Source organism: Rattus norvegicus, chromosome 9, assembly GCF_036323735.1.
Source record: "Rattus norvegicus strain BN/NHsdMcwi chromosome 9, GRCr8, whole genome shotgun sequence".
Taxonomy (NCBI): Eukaryota; Metazoa; Chordata; class Mammalia; order Rodentia; family Muridae; genus Rattus; species Rattus norvegicus.
This window is the reverse complement of record NC_086027.1, coordinates 6077922-6101793: the sequence shown is the minus strand read 5'-3', so window position 1 is coordinate 6101793 and position 23872 is coordinate 6077922. Positions and strand designations below refer to the sequence as shown.

General features: G+C 40.9%; 1 protein-coding gene across 1 annotated transcript in view; it reads right to left on the bottom strand.

Moving 5' to 3' along the window:
* The window catches only part of Kcnh8 (potassium voltage-gated channel subfamily H member 8), a 439763-nt gene that overhangs the window by 80652 nt on the left and 335239 nt on the right, over positions 1-23872 (bottom strand). Inside the window, 2 exon segments of the mRNA NM_145095.2 lie at positions 137-336; positions 21070-21267. Of these exon segments, the coding sequence (NP_659563.1) occupies positions 137-336; positions 21070-21267 (398 nt within the window).

Genomic DNA, 23872 nt, shown 5'->3' with positions numbered 1-23872 from the left:
TGATTAATGATGAAAGACAAAGAGATAAAGAGGCTGGTTACTGTGTCCCTCTCTTATATCTGCATTAGGACATCTTGTCTTTACAGGATAACTATGCTTTTGGCATGAATATGTCAACATAAGAAATGCACATTACCTCATTTGAATCTATTCCATTGTTGACAGACCAAGTTGTCTGAAAGTACTCAAGCATCCTCTGCTTGAGTTGCTGGGGCAGGTGATGCACACGGATGAAGTCCTTTAGGTCCTTGGTTCTAGTATGGTACAGGCTCCATCTAGAGTACATTCTCTGTATGATGGCAGTCACATTCCCAAATACCAAGGCATGCATCAGGGCTAGAGAGCACAACAGAACACAGGCTAGTAAGGCAGAGGTCCCTTTTACATATAAATATATTTCATAGATGGGTTAGAGCAAAGCATGCTTATTCAGCTGTACTGATATGACTCCACTGTTAGGAGCATATGGGTATAGTGCTCTGTCACAAGGTATATCCAGAAGCAGTCATTTTACCTCCACGTGGCCTGATCAAAGTAACAATAACTTCAATAATAATAATAATAATAATGATGATGATGATGATGATGATGATGATAATATATGAAGCAGCCCCCTTGACACACATGTACTATTTTAGTCACCCTCTGGATCTGAAAATGTTTCCTTTGAACTCTATCAACATAAGGGTTATTTTAGTAGTTACACACACTTTAATAGTTACGATTCAATTCTCTCAAGAGTTCCATAGGATAGGCAACACTTTACAGTTAGCAATTATTCTATTACACTAACAGGTCTATTTTCAAAACAAGCCTAATTATAATAACTGGGTAGCTATTGTTAGAATTTTAGTCTTACAGAGCTAAATTATCACTTTAAAGACTTGGGATGTAGCATAACACTTGCTGAACTCATTTATGGCCATGGATTTGAGTCCATGAGCCAAAGAGCAAACAAAAATAGTTACAGAATATTAATAAATGATGTGTTTACATTACTATCAATATTAAAACAGTTGTTACAAATTTGAAGATTCCCTGAGAAGTGGGAGGCTGAGAGGATAATGAGTTCAATTCTCAAACTCACTTCAGCTTTGCAAGCACTTTAGTCTTAAGGAAGACCCTCAAATTTAAGACCAGAACAGACACAAAGGAATGTAGTGAAATACAGATGCTTGGTGTACAGTCACTATCACTGTCCTGGTAAACCAGTGATCCCGTTTCAGTGAGGTTTCCCACTTAGTTGGCACTGTTTTGTTTTGTTCTTGTGGTAAAATGTCTAAAAGCAATTAAGGCAAGAAAGGAATTCACTTAAGCTTGAAATCCCAAGTAATAGTTCATCATTATGAGTAAATCAAGGCAGCTAGTCACACGACATCCACAATCAAGAGCAGAGAGTAGTGAATAATACACGATTATGTCCTTACTTGATTTCTGCACCCCTCACAGAGTTCAGAACTCCATGCTTAGGGAATGGTGCAATCCACAGAGAATTAGATCTTCCCACATTGATTAACAAAATCCCCCACACACATGTTCACAAGTCAACCAGATCTAGAAAATCCTTCTTTGAGATTCTTCCCAGATGATTCTGGATTGTGTCAAGTTGACAATGAAAGCTAACCATCAGAGTACACAGATTGGGAAAAAATCTTCACTAACCCTACATCCGATAGAGGGTTAATATCCAAAATATATAAAGAACTAAAGAAGTTAAACTCCAAAAACCCAAATAACCTAATTTAAAAATGGGGTACAGAGCTAAACAGAAAATTCACAATACAGGACTCTTGAATGTTGGAGAAGCACTTAAAGAAATGTTCAAAGTCCTCAGTCATCAAGGAAACAAACAAACAAACAAACAAACAAAAACAAAGACCCTGAAATTCAGAATGGCTAAGATCAAAAACTCAGGTGACAGTACATGCTGGTGAGGATGTGGAGAAAGAGGAACATTTCTCCATTGCTGGTGGGATTGTAAACTGGTACAACTACTCTGGAAATCAATCTGTGAGTTTCTCAGAAAATTAGAAAGAGTTCTATCTGAAAACCTAGCTCTACCACTCCTGGGCATATACCAAAAAGATGCTCCACCATCCCACAAGGACACTTACTCAACTATGTTCATAGCAACCTTATTTTTTTTTTTCGGAGCTGAGGACCGAACCCAGGGCCTTGCGCTTGCTAGGCAAGCGCTCTACCACTGAACTAATCCCCAACCCCAGCAACCTTATTTTTAATAGCCAGACGCTGGAAAGAACCCAGATGACTCTCAACCAAAAATGGATACAGAAAATGTAGTTCATTTACACAATGGAATACTATTCAGCTATTAAAAGCAAGAACATCATGAATTTTTTAGGCAAGTAAGTGAAAGTAGAAAATATCATCCTGAGTGTGGTAATGCACACCCCAGAGGACATGCATATTATGTACTCACTGATAAGTGGATATTAGCCAAAAAGCACAGACTACCTGGGATACAACCCCGAGTCTGTAAGAAGTTTAACAAGCAGAAGGCCCAGGTGAGGATGGTTCAATCATGGGAGGAGGCAGAGGGAGGGAGGGTCCTGGTTGGGAGAAGGGGGAGGGGAGTGGGGGAGCATGTTCAAGTATGGGGGCAGAAAGCAGAGAAGCCCATAGGACCAGGAGAATGAAATATGCAGCCTCTGGGGGTGGCAGTTGGGGGGGGTCTCTAGAAAGTACCAGAAACCTGGGAGGTGAGAGACTCTGCAGACTCAATAGGGGTGACCTTAGCCAAAATGCCCAACTGTAGAGGGAACTCGAAGAGTTGTCCTCCAGTACATACAGGGCTCCAAATGGAGGGACGGTGTTACCAAACCAGTCAAAATTTTTACCCAGAATTGTTCCTGTCGAAAAGAACTGTAGGTTCAAAAATGGAGAACAGACTGAAGGAAAGGCAGCCCAGTGAAAGGCCCAACCCATCTCATTGGGTTGGGTGGGCACCAAGGCCTGACACTATTACTGATGCTGTGACAGTGCCTACAGACATGGTTGTCCTCTGTGAGGCCCTACCAGCAGCTGGCTGAGATAGATGCAGATACTTACACCCAACCATGGGGCTAAAGCCCAGGACCCCTGTGGTTAAATCAGGGAAAGGAGACCCCATAGGAAGGTCAGTAGTCTCAACTAATACAGAATCCTGGGAACTCCCAGAGACTGAGCTACCAACCAGAGCACCAAGCAGGCTGGTCTGAACTCCTGGCACATATATAGCGGAGAAAATAAGCCTAATCCTCCAAAGTCTTCAGTCCCTGGGAAGGGGAGTGCCTGTGGGGATGGGGGAGCACCCTCTCAGAGGTAAGAGGGAGGAGGATGGGCTGAAGAACTGTGAGAGGGAGGGGGGAGCAGGGACAATGGCTGGAATGTAAAAAAAAAGAAAAGAAAAGAAAAGAAAAACACTACCAACAGCAAAAACAGCAACAAAAAAACTACCAGTGTTTGACGAGATGCAAGTGTTTGTTCTCTACAACTATGGGGTCAGTGTGAGAGGGATGGAGATGGTCGTTTCTGGTAAAGAGAATCAGAATTAGAGGATTGGCTTGTCTGCTTTTGGAAGTAGTTGGCAACAAGGTAGAAAAGACGCCGCAGGAGTCAGGATTTGGCATATCACGGTGGTTCCCAGGATGGACTGAGAATGGCTCCTGTACATCCTAGTAGATAACCAAGAAGACTTGGCTTTACCTAGGGCTATGAGAGTAACAGACGGAAGAGAACCTGGACACCTCATGCCCCTGGGCAGGTCCATTCACGGTCACCTCAGATTTGATCCCAGACCATCGCTACCTTGGAATAGGACAACAGGTGCGATAAGAACTCATGTATTCTGTAAAATCCCTGGTTTCAGTGGGTTTTCCCTAAAAAGGAACTGAAACATTAATAGCTTATCTGAGAGGACCTATCAAAGGGTCCTGATACCAAAAGGTCATTGCAGGAGGAACAGCAGCAGAAGTTCCTTAGCACTAAACTACATACAGTGCACACATAAACACACAAACAAGTCTATCTTGAACATTTCAGGACCAGATCAAGTTTTTGCCCCATAGTCACTAGAGTTGACAAATGCCAATGTATAAATTTCATTTTAATCTAACATTAAAATTAAAATTCTGCAGCAAGTCATATATCATAATTTTTCTATAGACTAATGGCTCCCATGCCTATAAAATCACATTTTAAGAACAATATCTTATTTGTAAAAGTTACTTAGAGTTAAATTTGGATCCCGTCTCTAAGGTAATATACTATTTCGAAGACGATAGAGGCTTCAGAATCAGATAAATCTAGGTTTGAATCCTTGCTTTCCTCTTTCTCATTGTGAGAACTTACCAAGCTAAGTCTCTTTATATGGCCACATTTCCCTTATATGTTAAGTAGGCAGGCTATTATCTTACTTGTAGGGCTATTCTAAGCTGTAATTCTAAGCTGAGTCTCTCTATCTGTGTGGAAGCATCTAGTATATGTGTGAAGCAGGAGTGGTTAACTTTTCCCTTGAAAATGCAAACTATCACAAATGTCATTGTAGTCAGAGCGTAAGACTCTGGGAAAAGGCTTTAAAATTTTTTTTGCTAGATCATTAAGAGTTATGTCACTCTTGGTAGAAATCACTTCTTGATGCAAGGATTTAAGAAATATTCAACTAGTGCCTGCTACACACAAGCACACACAGGGGGGTAAAAGCAGAGGGCTTCCCTGTCAAAATATTGAAGGAAAAATTGAATGTTTCTTAAGGGTTGTTTTTCTAGGTTATTTTATAAGCTCAACAGCTTAAAGGCTTAAATATTTTACTTGGAGGAAAACACACACACACACACACACACACACACACACACACACACACACACACACACACACACACACAAAGACAAACACCCAAAAACCTTTTACTGAAGAACTGATTATGCTCCAAGTTAGAAAATTAGACATAGATCCCAGGTTCTGCTAAGCTTATGAACAAGGCTTGGAAGCTCTGCTGTGTTTAACTGTGCATAGTCTTCTTCCAGAGAATAAATAAATCGGGTGCAGAGAATAAGCATATTTCATTTATTTTAACACTGCTTTTCTTAATTACGTGTGTGATTTTAACTTTACTTTGCTTAATTATAATGTGTAAAGCACTTAAACTGAGAGAAGCAATGTGTTCAGACCGTTTAGCATCCTAATTGTACATTATCAATAAAATAAATTACTGGATTAATTGTAGCATTTATAAGTGTTGTTGGAAGGAACTCATCTGTCTGAGTCACCACAATTTCAAAGTCTTATTTCTGCATAGGAAACCACCTCTAAATTAATGTTAGAACAAAACCCAGCTCTCATATTATGATGGCCTCTGTCCACTGATGCTTACTCTGTGTTTGTGTTTTTTTTTCCTGTGTGTGTGTGTGTGTGTGCGTGCGTGCGTGTGTTTTCCTTCAAGTAAAATATTTAAGCCTCTTAGCTGTTGAGCTTGTAAAATAGCATAGAATAAAGTACCCTTGAGAAATATTCTTTTTTCTTTAGATATCTTAGGATATACACATATGCATATATGTACATATGCATATATATATACACACACTCACACACACACACACATAATTCTTGAGTGCTAGACCTGCTGAATACATTGGAGGCTCTTTTCCTTCATATGGGAGTTGTGCATAAAATGCATCTTGTACAGTCTTACGGAAGGAGCTTTCCGATTTCAGTCGCAGATGAAAAGAAACTCACAGTACAGCCTGGAGCTGGCTGTTGCCTTTGCTTTCTCCTCCTTTCCCTTCCATGACTCTAGGTCCTTCTCTGAACTTGGGCACCATTTCTCTTGCAAGCATTATATTATGGCCGGATAACTGGGCTGTAGTTGTAGAGTCTGAATAAGAGCTCCTTTCCTTTTAATAGGAACGAAGACCAGAGCTCAACTTTTGTGTAACCTTGTTCTTGCCTTTTCTCCCACCTCCTAATTAACCTGGAATTTTCCATTCTCCATTAACTGCATACTGGATTGTAGATGTCAGAATTAGAAGGATGTATTTTTTCCATTAATTTACTCATTTATTCACTTTCCATCCTGATCGAATCTCCTCCCAGTCTCTCCCTCACGTGGCTCTTCCTTCCATCCAGGGTGAGGTTCCCCTGGGTATCAACTCAACCACAGGACTAGGTACATCCTCTCCACCTGAAGCCAGACAAGATAGCTCAGTTATGGGGACAGGATCCACAAGCAGCCAACAGAGTCAGGATAAGCCCCTGCTACAGTTGTTGTGGGACCTTCATGAAGACCAAGATGCCTGCATTTATGTAGCAGAAAAGGATTTTCTAAAGGATGAATACAAATATTGCAAATATGTCTTGACAATGGCCTGAATTTAGAGGATTGTATCAGGATTAATTTGGGTTGGGAGCCCCAAGGAAGCATGAAAATAATGTTCCATTGAAACTAGAATTGCCTTGGTGAAGAGCCTTCTGCACCAGGAAGCATTATCTGACCATAAGGCTCACCAATGAAGCAAAACTTTCAGATAACTTCAGGCAGTTAGAACTAAGATTTAAAGAAAGGCATACAGAGATAGGAAAAATTATCTCTCTATATTATCTGGTGTCAACAATGATATATGTATATATATAATCTTAATTAATTATTTTCGAAAATATATCTTCTGAAAAAATCCACTTTGACCATTATGAATTTTTGTGTATCTATCAGGGTTTCTCGAAGTGTGTCTTACAGTAGAAAAGCAGTTTTAAAGAAGCAGGTAACAAGTCTGTGATCTCCTTGAATACCCATATCTGTCACTAATCTGTGAACTCGAAAGGTAGCATTTGTTCTTAGTCGTCTTTATCTCCCAGCCACCTAGCACACTTGGCATCACCCCCATGCAGCATAAATATTTATGCAAGCTAAGTGAGGCAGTTGCAATTCTGTGGTATCTTTTTATAGTTTTATAACTTTAAACAACAAGCTAAAAGATTTGCTTTCACTGGCTCAGAAAATTCACGCCCACTTCCCTTGGAAATGGGAGACAGTCAAAATGGTTTTATTAGGTCTTTGTGGTTATCTTCTACCTGTTGGACAATGTGACTTTCTCCAATGACTTGGGTCAACTCTGTTAACACAAATTAAAAGCTACCTAATAAAAGAATTAAGAATTTGACTCAGTTCCCTTCTTATTCTCACTTGATACCTATAATATTTTTAGCTCACCTATCTTAAGTTTACAAGGCAAAACTAAAAGAACTCAAACACACACACACACACACACACACACACACACACACACACACACACACGAGGAGGGTGTAGGGAGAGGCATCATGTTGAATGCATAACTCAATGAGATTTCCCAAAGTGATCACAAATATGGAATGACCTTTCAGATCAACAATTAATCAATAATTAATGACATCCTAGAAGGCTTGTGCTCTTCAGAGTCACTAACCACCATTCTCACCAAAGGTGGCTACAGTTACAAATCACACACATTGCACCCAATAAGCTAGTCTACTTTTGGATTTTCTCTCTACAGAATCATACAGCATGTGCTTGTCTGTGAGCTTAGGATTCTCAGCTGATCATTGAGTTTGTTATTTATTTAAACATTTGCAAGGCATAATTCATCCTCATCCTGGTATAGTTCTCAGTGAGATAACTCTCAGAAATTACTTGTTTATTCTGTTAATGGTATTTTTCTATCAGCCTGTTATTGCCTGCTGGAAATTCTGAAAATAATTCTTCTCCAAGTAGCCCCCCCTCCCTTCCTCTCTCCCTCCCTCTCTCTCTTTCTCTCTCTCTCTGTCTTTCCTTCCTTCCCTCTTTCCCTCCCCTCTCTCTCCCTCTCTCTCTTTCTCTACTTTTCTCTCTCTATGACTCCTTCCCTCTTCTCCTTTTGCTCCTCCACAGGATCCTGGCATCGTGTTGTTCTGATTCATTAGCACAAGGTAATGAAGACACAAGGAACACATGTGCACATACATAAACATGCACATACATGTACACAATGCATTCTCAGTCACAAACACATATACTCACATTTCTATGGGCTATATACAAGGAAGGGAAATCATTGGATCACTGAGTATAGGTGATGTATCTTTGATGGATGTTGATAACGTTATTGCTTATTGGATAGAAAAGCCTTTAAAAGCACAGGGAGGCCAAAGCATAGATTATCTCTCAAAGCTCAGAGGACTCCAGTGTTTTCAAGCATGCAGTTCTCCTGAGTGTACCATGGTGTCTGCTTCTGGTTTTAGTTTAAATCTACATGAATGATACTGAGTAGTGATTTAGTAAGCCTATTGTGTACTCGACTATTGAAAGAAAGTATTTTCTTGAAATGGTTTTTCAAATGGTTCTCAGTTTTCCTATACCTTTTAAAAATCTCCCAGAAAGCACCCCTTGCATGGTAAATGTTTGCAAATACCTTAATTCTCACAGTTTACTCTTCAATCTCTTAGAGATGTCTTCAGATAAGGAGACAAGCTGCGGTTCAATGTACAATTATTTGTACAGACAATGAGGTATCAAGTCACATGTTAGAAACCTTTGCAGAATTCAGGTTCATGAGAATATGCTCTCCTGTTTTCTTATTGCTTATTCCTTCATGTTTATCTCAAAATCCCATTTTGAATTAATTTCACGTTGTTTAGTAGGAGGGCCAGGTTACTTTTTAACAAGTAGCTCTACACATTGGACCCAGCAACTCTTACCTTTAAAACATTTTTATTTACACAGGGGCCTACCTGCTGCCACAAAACAGAGCACAGGAGGACCTTCCCCCCACTCATTACCACATAGATACATACAGGTCTGTTTGCTGCCATGGTGCATAGGTAAGGTAGAGGAAGTCATCTAGAGGTCAGCCCGCAGTGGGAGCCACTACAGTATTCAAGTATGAGGTAGGCAGATGAGAGAGAAAGATAAGTGGAACAGTTTGAGTGTTTTGAAGAGAGGTAGAAATGGAGATATGGGGATGGAGAAGAATAACCTGTTGTGAGCAGTCAGCCCTGCCACCTGAGGCCATGTCTGGGTCTGTGGTAATTCTGCACCGAGAGTTATTGCTCATGGCCTGCATCATCAGTAAATAATATAGATGGGGACATCCCTGATCTACACAGCCACCTGGGACCACATAGATGTCCAAGGGCTGTGCAAATAGGCCCGCACCTCTCACTGTCTCAGGCACCCTGGAGAGCTGATCCTACCTCTCACTGTCAGAAGTATTCAGAGAGAGTGAACCCTGTAAGTCTCCTCATGGACAGGGCTGGCCTGGGTGGAGTGAGCACAGGAGAGCTGGTCCGAGGGCATGGGCATGAGAGAGCTGGTCCTGCCACTCTGCCATGAGGTGACTTGGGCAAGGACGTGATATCCTCACCTACCCTTGCCCCTTGCTACCCGAGAGAGTCAGTAGAGCTGGCCCCAGGGAGCTGGTTAGCTGTCCCTGTCCCTCACTGGTTGTAGCACTTGGGAGAGCAGGTCCTGTATCTTTCCTGAGTAGCACAGTGGAGTTGGCCTTCATAAGAAAGGCATAGGTAAGCTACTCCTGAGAGTATGGGAGAAGGAGAGCTACCCTAACCCTTTGCTAGTTGTAGAGCCTCAACCGGGGAGCAGAGTGGAGCTGGCTCTGGAGGTTTGGGTGCAGATGGGCCAGCCCTTGAGTGCATGGTGGGAGAGGTGGCCCTGCCTCCTGCCCTGTAGGCATTGGGTGGCCTAGGTGGAGCAGGGTTAGAGAGCTTATCCCAGTGTTGCAGATGAGGGAGAGTTGGCAGGCTGACCAGCTCAGCTATCACCCAAACCCAGATCCAGGATTTTGAGTTGGCACGCCCCAAAATCTACATCATCTGTGAACTTTTAGAGTGTATGAAAGGGCTGGTCTTCCTGATCCAAAGCTGCAGGATTCCCATGTTACAACAGGGCAGTAACAGGATAACCAGGGGGAGTCCCGGTAAGGATCCAACTCTGGTGGTGTGACAGAACCCAAAGACCAGAAGAATGACTCATTGTAATGAGCATCTGCAAGTGAAGATGTGTGGATTAAGGGTAAACTGAGGGACACACTGTGACACATTACAGCCTCCACAATGAGATGTGTTCTAACCTTGGTTTTGTTTTGTTTTTTATTTTCTTTTGGGGGTGAAGGTTTCAAGGGCAAAGGATAGATAGATATGCAGGGAAGGGGAGATGAGTGGGACTGGGGTGCATGATATGAAACTCACAAAAAATCAATAAAAAAATAAAAGAAAACCTTTATTTGGAACATGTGTATATATGAATGCACACGTGTATGTGTATGTATGTACTTGTGTGCATATGCGGGTATGGATGTGCATATAAATGTACCTTGGAACATTAGTGAATGTTAGAGGACAACTTGTAGGAACCAGTTCTCTCCATCCACCATGTGAGTTCCAAGGATTGAACTCCAGTTGCCACCCTTGGCAGCAAACATCTGTTTCTGGTTCCCCATAACATTTACTGACCGTACAACCATCCTTGAACTGTAGTCTAGAGTCAATCATGTCACAGATGAAGTGGTCATGCAGATTTGCGCCTTTTTCCCCTTCCTGTGCCATCAGCTTTCCAGTCTACTCTTCTTCCAATGTCATATTTTCTTAATGACTGTAACATCACAATACACCTTGTACTTTGAATGCGGGTCTTCTAATTTTGTGTTTATCCATGCTTTGTTTTGGCAAGTTTCAGTTCTGATTCTGACTGCTTTTTATAAACCCCTGACCATTCTTAAGTACAGAGACACAGCGCTGCTTTGACTTCTGTTATACAGAGCGCATATACATACTGGGTAAAACTCGTACCATGTCAACACTGGGTCTACCACTTTGTGTCGGCTCCAACAACTTCAAACAATTTTTAAAGTTTCTCATGAGTGCTTTGTAGTTTTCTGTGTAGTTTCGCAGAATTCTAGTTAAAATTTTTCCTACATATTTGAGGTTTCTGTATTATTTTACATTTCAATTTGTAATTATATGTTACTAATAGATCTTTACACTCTGGCTTTACTATTTACTTAGGAACTCTGAACCCTTTGAATTATTTTTTTAAATGGATGCTTTCAAGGTTCTTGTATGTTTTTCTTGGTATGAAATTTTAAATAATTTGACTTAACATTTTTACTTTGCAGCTTCAAATATTCTTCCTCTATATAAGTTATGTTTGCACTCCGTAATTATCGGTACTTGCATTGACTATATATGTGGGTATCAAGATGGGATTTTTAAAGTTTATTTATTTTTATTTTCTAGCTATGGGTATTTTGCTCTCATTCATGTCTGTGCACCATATACATGCCTGGAGCTCACAGATATCAGAAGAGGGCATGGAATCCCCTGGAACTGGAATTATAGACAGTTGTGAGGCACCGTGTGCATATTAGGAAGCAAATCCAGGCCGTTTATAAAAACAGAAGTTTCTCTAAACAGCTGAGCCATCTCTTCATTTCCTCAAAATGGAATTTTATTCATGTGCAAATTATACAATACGTGAAACTTCTGAAGAGCTTTGGGAGCAAGGAGCTTTGACTCTCTTTTCTAGATTGGTTCATCTTCACTCGGCATCAGAATGTCTCTGTCTTAGGTAATGATCTGCTTTACCTAACTGTATCCCCTTTTCCTTTAACACTGCTACTGCCTATGTGTTAGTAATCATCTCTACCATACCAGAACCACAGCTTTGCGTGGGACTAGGAATCCCTGAGATACCCTAGGTTTAAGTGCACAGGATTATAAACTTTAAATTTTAATTTTACCTCTTTTCTTGTTAAAAATAAATCATTTGTGTATATTTATAAAACTTAACTAAATAAAATTAATTCCTAGAATATAATACTGTGGATACTTTACAAAAAAATTGTCAGGACTTAGTCTTAATGTTTAAACTCACCAGTCTTTTATGGCCTTTAGTCTAACTGGGAAATTAATAATCTCTCTTTCATAGTGCTATGAGAATTACATGAATAAAGTGCTTTATATTATGTTTTTATAATTAGTTCTCAATGATGTGCAAGTAATTCGTTAATTAGAAGATACTAAAATTACCGCACCATTTATTTTTAGCCCAGGGTGAATCTCACAATAATACAAAGTTATTCCCTCAAATACACACAGAAAGCTGTAAGAAATGCAGGCCACTTAGGTCATTTCCACGAGAGCAATGTTGCTGCTGTATCCACCTCAAATCTCGAGGCCAGTTACACCCTGCTTTTACAACAGGACATTTGTTTAAAACATAGTTAGCAAACAAATAACAAAGTGACTTTATTAAATTATATCCCATATAATTTGGGTTTGTGACCAATAATAGCTCCATGTTCAGTTAGGATCAGGGCTTAGGTGATGCTTTGACAATTTCTGGTCAAGGATCACCTAATACGGTAGTTGGATCAATAGAGAGTATGCCTAGCTGTGGAGTGGCTTTCTCAAATGTCTGATTTAGCAGGCTTTGGCATTGAACATCTCCCAACATTTCCATTTGGAGAAGACGAAACATGGGCCACATTAAATAAGAATAGATGTCCTTACTTGCAAAGTGCTTGTCATTTTGTTAGACAGAAAAAGGGGCCATTCAGGAGCATGGGAATTATGTAAATCATGACGCTGGGTATGAAGCAGCCTCGTGGGTTCTGGCAAGTTGTAGTTCTTTAGAAATGAGAATTCCTGCTCTCTGCTCTCTAGGCTGTTAGCATGTGGCTTTGACCAAGAGCCTGTGAAATTGCTGTCACCCAGCATGCTGCTTCTGCAACTCTTTCCAAGGAGGACTGCAGAAGTTGGCTCTTCTCCCTGATTGCTTCTTGGCTTCCTCACTTGACTTGGCGCTAGGCACTCCTTGCCTGGTATTGTCCAAACTCTAACTTGTGTTAGACTCTGGTTTTACTGTGTGGATGAAGACCTCTGTGTGTGCAACATGCATTCCCACCACTCTAACAGATATCTGGGGTTGAAGGCAGTAAGGCAACATAGCAAAGCAGGCTTTTGGGAAATACAATGCTAAACTAACTCGGTCAGGAATGCTCGCTTCACATGGAGGGATGTGCAGATCTGTATCTGCTCCTTACAGGCAGTATGCTATTCTGCAATGCTATTTTCTATATTTTAAAAAGGAGAAATATTCAAGTGGGTGCAAACTTCGCCCCTGTATTGGTTACATGGCTTGTAAAGTTACTTTAACTCCCTAAGCTTTAGGTAAGTCATTTGAAAGATGTCAGCCAGTTTTTAGCGGGAGTCCCAATCTCTTGCTCCCTGCCTCCAGCTCACTGCTCCCAAACCCCGTGGGAGAGGGAGCTCACTGCCAGGGCAGGTGGGCACTCCTGAGACTGCAGAGCAGAAGAGACCACCAACACTGCCCACCCCTGCCCACATCCCTAGCCCAAGAGGAAACTGTATACAGCCTCTGGGTTCCCTGGTGAAACAGGAACAGGTGAGCAGGAAATCCCCTGCGTCTGAGACCGCTGGAACCTGAAGGGACCGACCGGATAAACAGTTCTCTGCACCCAAATCCCGTGGGAAGGAGAGCTGGGCCTTCACAGAGGCAGACACGCCTGGGAAACCAGAAGAGACTACTCTCTGTCCACATCTCTGACTCCAGAAGAAAACACCAAATGGCATCTGGAACCCTGGTTCATGGGGGCTCCCGGAAGGGTGGTGCAGATCTTCCTGGTTACTGCTGCCGCGGAGAGCTCATAAGCAACACCCCACAAGCAAACCTGAGCCTCGGGACCACAGGAAAGACAAACCTTACAGCTCAAAGCAACCTGCCTGGTGAACTCAAGACAAAGGCCCACAGGAACAGCTGAAGATCTGTAGATAGGAAAAACTACAAGCCCGAAAGCAGAACACTCTGTCCCCATAACTGACTGAAAGAAAACAGGAAAACAGATCTACAGCACTCCTGACACACAGGCTTATAGGACAGTTTAGCCACTGTCAGAAATAGCAGAACAAATTAACACTAGAGATAATCTGATGGCAAGAGGCAAGCGCAGGAACCCAAGCAACAGAAACCAAGATTACATGGCATCATCGGAGCCCAATTCTCCCACCAAAGCAAACACAGAATATCCAAACACACCAGAAAAGCAAGATCTATTTTCAAAATCATATCTGATCATGATGCTGGAGGACTTCAAGAAAGACATGAAGAACTCTCTTAGAGAAACACAGGAAAACATAAATAAACAAGTAGAAGCCTACAGAGAGGAATCACAAAAATCCCTGAAAGAATTCCAGGAAAATATAAATAAACAAGCAGAAGCCTATAGAGAGGAATCACAAAAATCCCTGAAAGAATTCCAGGAAAACACAATCAAACAATTGAAGGAATTAAAAATGGAAATAGAAGCAATCAAGAAAGAACACATGGAAACAACCCTGGATATAGAAAACCAAAGGGAGAAGCAAGGAGCCATAGATACAAGCATCATCAACAGAATACAAGAGATAGAAGAGAGAATCTCAGGAGCAGAAGATTCCAGAGAAATCATCGACTCAACTGTCAAAGATAATGTAAAGCGGAAAAGGCTAGTGGTCCAAAACATACAGGAAATCCAGGACTCAATGAGAAGATCAAACCTAAGGATAATAGGTATAGAAGAGAGTGAAGACTCCCAGCTCAAAGAATCAGTAAATATCTTCAACAAAATCATAGAAGAAAACTTCCCTAACCTAAAAAAAGAGATACCCATAGGCATACAGGAAGCCTACAGAACTCCAAATAGATTGGACCAGAAAAGAAACACCTCCCGACACATAATAGTCAAAACAACAAATGCACAAAATAAAGAAAGAATATTAAAAGCAGTAAGGGAAAAAGGTCAAGTAACATATAAAGGCAGACCTATCAGAATCACACCAGACTTCTCGCCAGAGACTATGAAAGCCAGAAGATCCTGGACAGATGTCATACAGACCCTAAGAGAACACAAATGCCAGCCCAGGTTACTGTATCCTGCAAAACTCTCAATTAACATAGATGGAGAAACCAAGATATTCCATGACAAAACCAAATTTACACAATATCTTTTTACAAATCCAGCACTACAAAGGATAATAAACGGTAAAGCCGAACATAAGGAGGCAAGCTACACCCTAGAAAAAGCAAGAATCTAATCGTCTTGACAAAAAAACAAAGAGAAGAAAAGTACACAAACATAGCCTCACATCCAAATATGAATATAACAGGAAGCAATAATCACTACTCCTTAATATCTCTCAACATCAATGGTCTCAACTCCCCAATAAAAAGGCACAGATTAACAAACTGGATACGCAATGAGGACCCTGCTTTCTGCTGCCTACAGGAAACACACCTCAGAGACAAAGACAGACACTACCTCAGAGTGAAAGGCTGGAAATCAACTTTCCAAGCAAATGGTCGGAAGAAGCAAGCTGGAGTAGCCATTCTAATATCAAATAAAATCAATTTTCAACTAAAAGTCATCAAAAAAGATAAGGAAGGACACTTCATATTCATCAAAGGAAAAATCCACCAAGATGAACTCTCAATCCTAAATATCTATGCCCCAAATACAAGGGCACCTACATACATAAAAGAAACCTTACTAAAGCTCAAAACACACATTGCACCTCACACAATAATAGTAGGAGATTTCAACACCCCACTCTCATCAATGGACAGATCATGGAAACAGAAATTAAACAGAGACGTAGACAGACTAAGAGAAGTCATGAACCAAATGGACTTAACAGATATTTATAGAACATTCTATCCTAAAGCAAAAGGGTATACCTTCTTCTCAGCTCCTCATGGTACTTTCTCCAAAATTGAAAATATAATTGGTCAAAAAACAGGCCTCAACAGGTACAGAAAGATAGAAATAATCCCATGTGTGCTATCACACTACCACGGCCTAAAGCTGGTCTTCAGTAACAATAAGGGAAGAATGCCCACATATACGTGGAAGTTGAACAATGCTCTACTCAGTGATAACCTGGCCAAGGAAGAAATAAAGAAAGAAATTAAAGACTTCTTAGAATTTAATGAAAATGAAGGTACAACATACCCAAACTTATGGGACACAATGAAAGCTGTGCTAAGAGGAAAACTCATAGCTCTGAGTGCCTGCAGAAAGAAACAGGAGAGAGTATATGTCAGCAGCTTGACAGCACACCTAAAGGCTCTAGAACAAAAAGAAGCAATACACCCAGGAGGAGTAGAAGACAGGAAATAATCAAACTCAAGAGTTGAAATCAGCCAAGTAGAAACAAAAAGGACCATAGAAAGAATCAAACAAAAGTTGGTTCTTTGAGAAAATCAACAAGATAGATAAACCCTTAGCCAGAATAACAAGAGGACACAGAGAGTGTGTCCAAATTAACAAAATCAGAAATGAAAAGGGAGACATAACTACAGATTCAGAGGAAATTCAAAAAATCATCAGATCTTAGTATAAAAGCCTATATTCAACAAAACTTGAAAATCTGCAGGAAATGGACAATTTCCTAGACAGATACCAGGTACCAAAGTTAAATCAGGAACAGATAAACCAGTTAAACAATCCCATAACTCTTAAGGAAACAGAAGCAGTCATTAAAGGTCTCCCAACCGAAAAGAGCCCAGGTCCAGACAGGTTTAGTGCAGAATTCTATCAGACCTTCCTAGAAGACCTCATACCAATACTATCCAAACTATTCCACAAAATTGAAACAGACGGAGCACTACCGAATTCCTTCTATGAAGCCACAATTACTCTTATACCTAAACCACACAAAGACACAACAAAGAAAGAGAACTTCAGACCAATTTCCCTTATGAATATCGACGCAAAAATACTCAATAAAATTCTGGCAAACCGAATCCAAGAGCACATCAAAACAATCATCCACCATGATCAAGTAGGTTTCATCCCAGGCATGCAGGGATGGTTTAATATACGGAAAACCATCAATGTGATCCATTATATAAACAAACTGAAAGAACAAAACCACATGATCATTTCATTAGATGCTGAGAAAGCATTTGACAAAATTCAACACCCCTTCATGATAAAAGTCCTGGAAAGAATAGGAATTCAAGGCCCATACCTAAACATAGTAAAAGCCATATACAGCAAACAAGTTGCTAACATTAAACTAAATGGAGAGAAACTTGAAGCAATCCTACTAAAATCAGGGACTAGACAAGGCTGCCCACTCTCTCCCTACTTATTCAATATAGTTCTTGAAGTTCTAGCCAAAGCAATCAGACAACAAAAGGAGGTCAAGGGGATACAGATCGGAAAAGAAGAAGTAAAAATATCACTATTTGCAGATGATATGATAGTATATTTAAGTGATCCCAAAATTTCCACCAGAGAACTACTAAAGCTGATAAACAACTTCAGCAAAGTGGCTGGGTATAAAATTAACTCAAATAAATCAGTAGCCTTCCTCTACACAAAAGAGAAACAAGCCGAGAAAGAAATTAGGGAAACGACACCCTTCATAATAGACCCAAATAATATAAAGTACCTCGGTGTGACTTTAACCAAGCAAGTAAAAGATTTGTACAATAAGAACTTCAAGACTCTGAAGAAAGAAATTGAAGAAGACCTCAGAAGATGGAAAGATCTCCCATGCTTATTAATTAGCATATTAATATAGTAATATAATATAGTAAAAATTAATATATTAAAATATATTAAAATATTAATATAGTAAAAATGGCCATTTTACCAAAAGCGATCTACAGATTCAATGCAATCCCCATCAAAATACCAGTTCAATTCTTCAAAGAGTTAGACAGAACAATTTGCAAATTCATCTGGAATAACAAAAAACTCAGGATAGCTAAAACTATTCTTAACAATAAAAGGACTTCAGGGGGAATCACTATCTCTGAACTCAAGCAGTATTACAGAGCAATAGTGATAAAAACTGCATGGTATTGGTACAGAGACAGACAGATAGACCAATGGAATAGATTTTAAGACCCAGAAATGAACCCACACACCTATGGGCACTTGGCTTTTGACAAAGGAGCCAAAATCATTCAATGGAAAAAGATACCATTTTCAGCAAATAGTGCTGGTTCAACTGGAGGTCAGCATGTAGAAGAATGCAAATCGATCCATGCTTATCACCCTGTACAAAGCTTAAGTCCAAGTGGATCAAGGACCTCCACATCAAACCACATACACTCAAACTAATAGAAGAAAAACTAAGGCAGCATCTCGAACACATGGGCACTGGAAAAAATTTCCTGAACAAAACACCAATGGCTTATGCTCTAAGATCAAGAATCAACAAATGGGATCTCATAAAACTGCAAAGCTTCTGTAAGGCAAAGGACACTGTGGTTAGGACAAAACGGCAACCAACAGATTGGGAAAAGATCTTTACCAATCCTACAACAGATAGAGGCCTTATATCCAAACTATACAAAGAACTCAAGAAGTTAGACCGCAGGGAGACAAATAACCCTATTAAAAATGGGGTTCAGAGCTAAACAAAGAATTCACAGCTGAGGAATGCTGAATGGCTGAGAAACACCTAAAGAAATGTTCAACATCTTTAGTCATAAGGGAAATGCAAATCAAAACAACCCTGAGATTTCACCTCACACCAGTGAGAATGGCTAAGATCAAAAACTCAGGTGACAACAAATGCTGGCGAGAATGTGGAGAAAGAGGAACACTCCTCCATTGTTGGTGGGATTGCAGACTGGTACAACCATTCTGGAAATCAGTCTGGAGGTTCCTCAGAAAATTGGACATTGAACTACCTGAGGATCCAGTTATACCTCTCTTGGGCATATACCCACAAGGTGCCCCAACATATAAAAAAGACACGTGCTCCACTATGTTCATAGCAGCCTTATTTATAATAGCCAGAAGCTGTAAAGAACACAGATGCTCTTCAACAGAGGAATGGATACAGAAAATGTGGTACATCTATACAATGGAATATAACTCAGCTATCAAAAACAATGCCATTATGAAATTCATAGACAAATGTTTGGAACTGGGAAATATCATCCTGAGTGAGGTAACCCAATCACAGAGAAACACACATGGTATGCACTCATTGATAAGTGGCTATTAGCCCAAATGCTTGAATTACCCTAGATGCCTAGAGCACATGAAACTCAAGATAGATGATCAAAATGTGAATGCTTCACTCCTTCTTTAAAAGGGGGAACAAGAATATCCTTGGCAGGGAATAGAGAGGCAAAGATTAAAACAGAGACAGAAGGAACACCCATTCAGAGCCTGCCCCACATGTGGCCTCCCAAATAGACAAGATGTATGAGGCAAAGAAGTGCAGGCCGACAGGAGCCGGATGTAGATCTCTCCTGAGAGACACAGCCAGAATATAGCAAATTCAGAGGCGAATGCCAGCAGTAAAACACTGAACTGAGAACAGGACCCCGGTTGAAGGAATCAGAGAAAGAACTGGAAGAGCTTGAAAGGGCATGTGACCCCTTATGAACAACAATGCCAAGCAACTAGAGTTTCCAGGGACTAAGCCACTACCTAAAGACTATACATGGACTGACCCTGGACTCTGACCTCATAGGTTGCAATGAATATTCTAGTAAGATCACCAGTGGAAGGGGAAGCCCTTGGTCCTGGTAAGACTGAATCACCAGTGTACGTGATTGTTGGGGGGAGGGCAGCAATGGGGGGAGGGTGGGGAGGGGAACACCCATACAGAAAGGTAGGGGTAGGGGTTAGGGGGATGTTTGCCTGGAAATTTGGAAAGGGAAGAACAATTGAAATGTAAATAAGAAATACTCAAGTTAATAAAAAAAATGAAAAAAAATTGTAGGAAGGAATGTTGTTAATTTATACTATAATATCAAAAATACAATAAACGTTTTTTCTTTGTTCCAAAAAAAAAAAAAAGGTGTCAGCATGGTAGTATCCACCCTAAATTAGTTCTGAAGAATCAAATTATGCCAAGTATTTCAACAGGGCAAGTTACAGGGAGCTGGTTTTGCTGGGGGCAGAGGGCTGAGGCAGTAAAACTGAAGTTTGGAGGTCCCTGGGTGTTCTTAAGGGAGGTGATGAAACACTAGGCGGTAGCATTCCCGGAAAGCAGAGGTCTCTGAGCCATGGCTGGAGACTGGAAGGTGTAAGCTATTCCTTATATTGCAGGGAGGCTGTCTCTCTGAAGGAAAACCTGCATGTTCAAAGTAAGCAGAGCCTTGCTCCTCTTTCTGCCTACCAGGCTCTCACTGGTGCCGCCTACCAGCAGAACTAAGAAAAATAGGTTTGTGGAGTCAAAACCCAGATTACCCCCCCCCCCCCCGCCTTTTTTTTTAAAGCTATGTTATTTCTTTACATTACAGTTGCTGTCCTCCCATTCGGTCCCCTCTCCGATAGTTCCTCATCCCATTGCTTCCGAGACGGTGATTCCCTTCTACCAGGCCTCCCCTTTCCTTGGGGCCTCAAATATCTCCAGGTTTATGCCCATAGTCTCCCACTGAAGCCAGACCAGGCAGTCCTCTGCTGTGTAGGTGCTAGGGGCCTCCGACAAAGAGCCAGACTTTGAAAGCAGATTCTCAGAAAGTGAATCTGGGGCTTAAGGAAAAGTGTGGTTAAGAGAAATCATGCCGACCCCACTGATCTGCCTCAAGAATGATTCTAGTATTGCACCAAAACAATCAGTAGAGAAGATGGGCCATTCACAACAATGAAAATGCTAATTACTTATTCCTTCAAGGTTTAATTATTCTCTTTTAGTCAACAATACATTAAACATCCAAAGTTCACTACGCTAGTATGAGTAAAATTTGACAACATAACTTTGTTGGAAGTTTTTAGTATACAACTATAATTCGGACTTGGAGTTTCTAAGAGATTAGTGGTACTTTAAAAACCAGCATTTGCCCTCCCCAAATTAGCCTTTCATCTGCCCAGGAGATGGAATCATCAATCCCGCCATGGTCTCTGCTAATTATATGTACATTAACGTGCCCCAAACTGATTTCCTAAGCAGTGCTTCCGGAATCTTCCGGTAGGAAACAATTTACTGCTATTATGATTTAGAAGTGAGCAAACCATAGGAGGGCACGAGGAGACTCAGTTCCCTTTCTTGCTCCTGAGAAAGGCTCCTTACCTCCAATCAACATGGTACAGATGGAGAAGATCTTCTCTGCATCCGTGTTAGCGGACACATTCCCAAATCCCACGCTGGTGAGGCTGCTGAGAGTGAAGTACAAGGCTGCGATATAGGCACTGCGGATGGACGGGCCGCCCAGCGTGTTGTTGCCGTAGTACGGAGATTCCAGTCTCTTTCCCAGCTCGTGAAGCCAACCTGGAATGGGGGGAAAGGACAGGCTTAGAAATGAAAGCTAAGTCTCAGTTTAGCTCTGAACAACTGAGGGTGTGATAGTTTAGTGGGAAAAAGAGTTAAAGGGAAATTAAAGGTACGTTATATATTATTGCTCTAAAACCGGAACTATCGTTGTTTCATTCGTTGCAATACAAAATACGATTTCATGGTCAGAGTGACTGGAGGTTGCAGAGGGTGACATAGAAACGCCCTCTCCTTAGCAACACTGAGAAGCACATGCGTACCACGAAACTCATCTCAGCTGTCATTAGAGGGCCGGATGGCATCTGTCCTTCATTTTGTCTGGTGCTGAAATGGAAAGCGCCTCCCCTATGCTCAGCAGTCCCTCCACTGCTCAAGCTACATCCCATCCCTGAATCAAACTTTAAACCCACATGATAAACAGCTTCATAGAAAGGGGCTTTACAAAAGGAGGTCAAGGGGATATAGATCGGGAAAGAAGAAGTAAAAATATCACTATTTGCAGGTGATATGATAGTTTATTTAAGTGATCCCAAAAGTTCCACCAGAGAACTACTAAAGCTGATAAACAACTTCAGCAAAGTGGCTGGGTATAAAGTTAACTCAAATAAATCAGTTGCCTTCCTCTATACAAAAGAGAAACAAGCCGAGAAAGAAATTAGGGAAACGACACCCTTCATAATAGACCCAAATAATATAAAGTACCTTGGTGTGACTTTAACCAAGCAAGTAAAAGATCTGTACAATAAGAACTTCAAGACTCTGAAGAAAGAAATTGAAGAAGACCTCAGAAGATGGAAAGATCTCCCATGCTCATGGATTGGCAGGATTAATATAGTAAAAATGGCCATTTTACCAAAAGCGATCTACAGATTCAATGCAATCCCCATCAAAATACCAATCCAATTCTTCAAAGAGTTAGACAGAACAATTTGCAAATTCATCTGGAATAACAAAAAACCCAGGATAGCTAAAACTATCCTCAACAATAAAAGGACTTCAGGGGGAATCACTATCCCTGAACTCAAGCAGTATTACAGAGCAATAGTGATAAAAACTGCATGGTATTGGTACAGAGACAGACAGATAGACCAATGGAATAGATTTGAAGACCCAGAAATGAACCCACACACCTATGGTCACTTGATTTTTGACAAAGGAGCCAAAACCATCCAATGGAAAAAAGATAGCATTTTCAGCAAATGGTGCTGGTTCAACTGGAGGGCAACATGTAGAAGAATGCAGATCGATCCATGCTTATCACCCTGTACAAAGCTTAAGTCCAAGTGGATCAAGGACCTCCACATCAAACCACATACACTCAAACTAATAGAAGAAAAACTCGGGAAGCATCTGGAACACATGGGCACTGGAAAAAATTTCCTGAACAAAACACCAATGGCTTATGCTCTAAGATCAAGAATCGACAAATGGGATCTCATAAAACTGCAAAGCTTCTGTAAGGCAAAGGACACTGTGGCTAGGACAAAACGGCAACCAACAGATTGGGAAAAGATCTTTACTGATCCTACAACAGATAGAGGCCTTATATCCAAAATATACAAAGAACTCAAGAAGTTAGACCGCGGGGAGACAAATAACCCTATTAAAAATGGGGTTCAGAGCTAAACAAACAATTCACAGCTGAGGAATGCCGAATGGCTGAGAAACACCTAAAGAAACATCTTTAGTCATAAGGGAAATGCAAATCAAAACAACCCTGAGATTTCACCTCACACCAGTGAGAATGGCTAAGATCAAAAACTCAGGTGACAGCAGATGCTGGCGAGGATGCGGAGAAAGAGGAACACTCCTCCATTGTTGGTGGGATTGCAGACTGGTACAACCATTCTGGAAATCAGTCTGGAGGTTCCTCAGAAAATTGGACATTGAACTGCCTGAAGATCCAGCTATACCTCTCTTGGGCATATACCCAAAAGATGCCCCAACATATAAAAAAGACACGTGCTCCACTATGTTCATCGCAGCCTTATTTATAATAGCCAGAAGCTGGAAAGAACCCAGATGCCCTTCAACAGAGGAATGGATACAGAAAATGTGGTACATCTACACAATGGAATATTACTCAGCTATCAAAAACAACGACTTTATGAAATTCGTAGGCAAATGTTTGGAGCTGGAAAATATCATCCTGAGTGAGCTAACCCAATCACAGAAAGACATACATGGTATGCACTCATTGATAAGTGGCTATTAGCCCAAATGCTTGAATTACCCTAGATGCCTAGAACACGTGAAACTCAAGATGGATGATCAAAATGTGAATGCTTCACTCCTTCTTTAAAAGGGGAACAAGAATACCCTTTGCAGGGAATAGAGAGGCAAAGATTAAAACAGAGACTGAAGGAACACCCATTCAGAGCCTGCCCCACATGTGGCCCATACATATACAGCCACGCAATTAGACAAGATGGATGAAGCAAAGAAGTGCAGACCAACAGGAGCCGGATGTAGATCGCTCCTGAGAGACACAGCCAGAATACAGCAAATACAGAGGCGAATGCCAGCAGCAGACCACTGAACTGAGAATAGGACCCCCGTTGAAGGAATCAGAGAGAGAACTGGAAGAGGTTGAAGGGGCTCG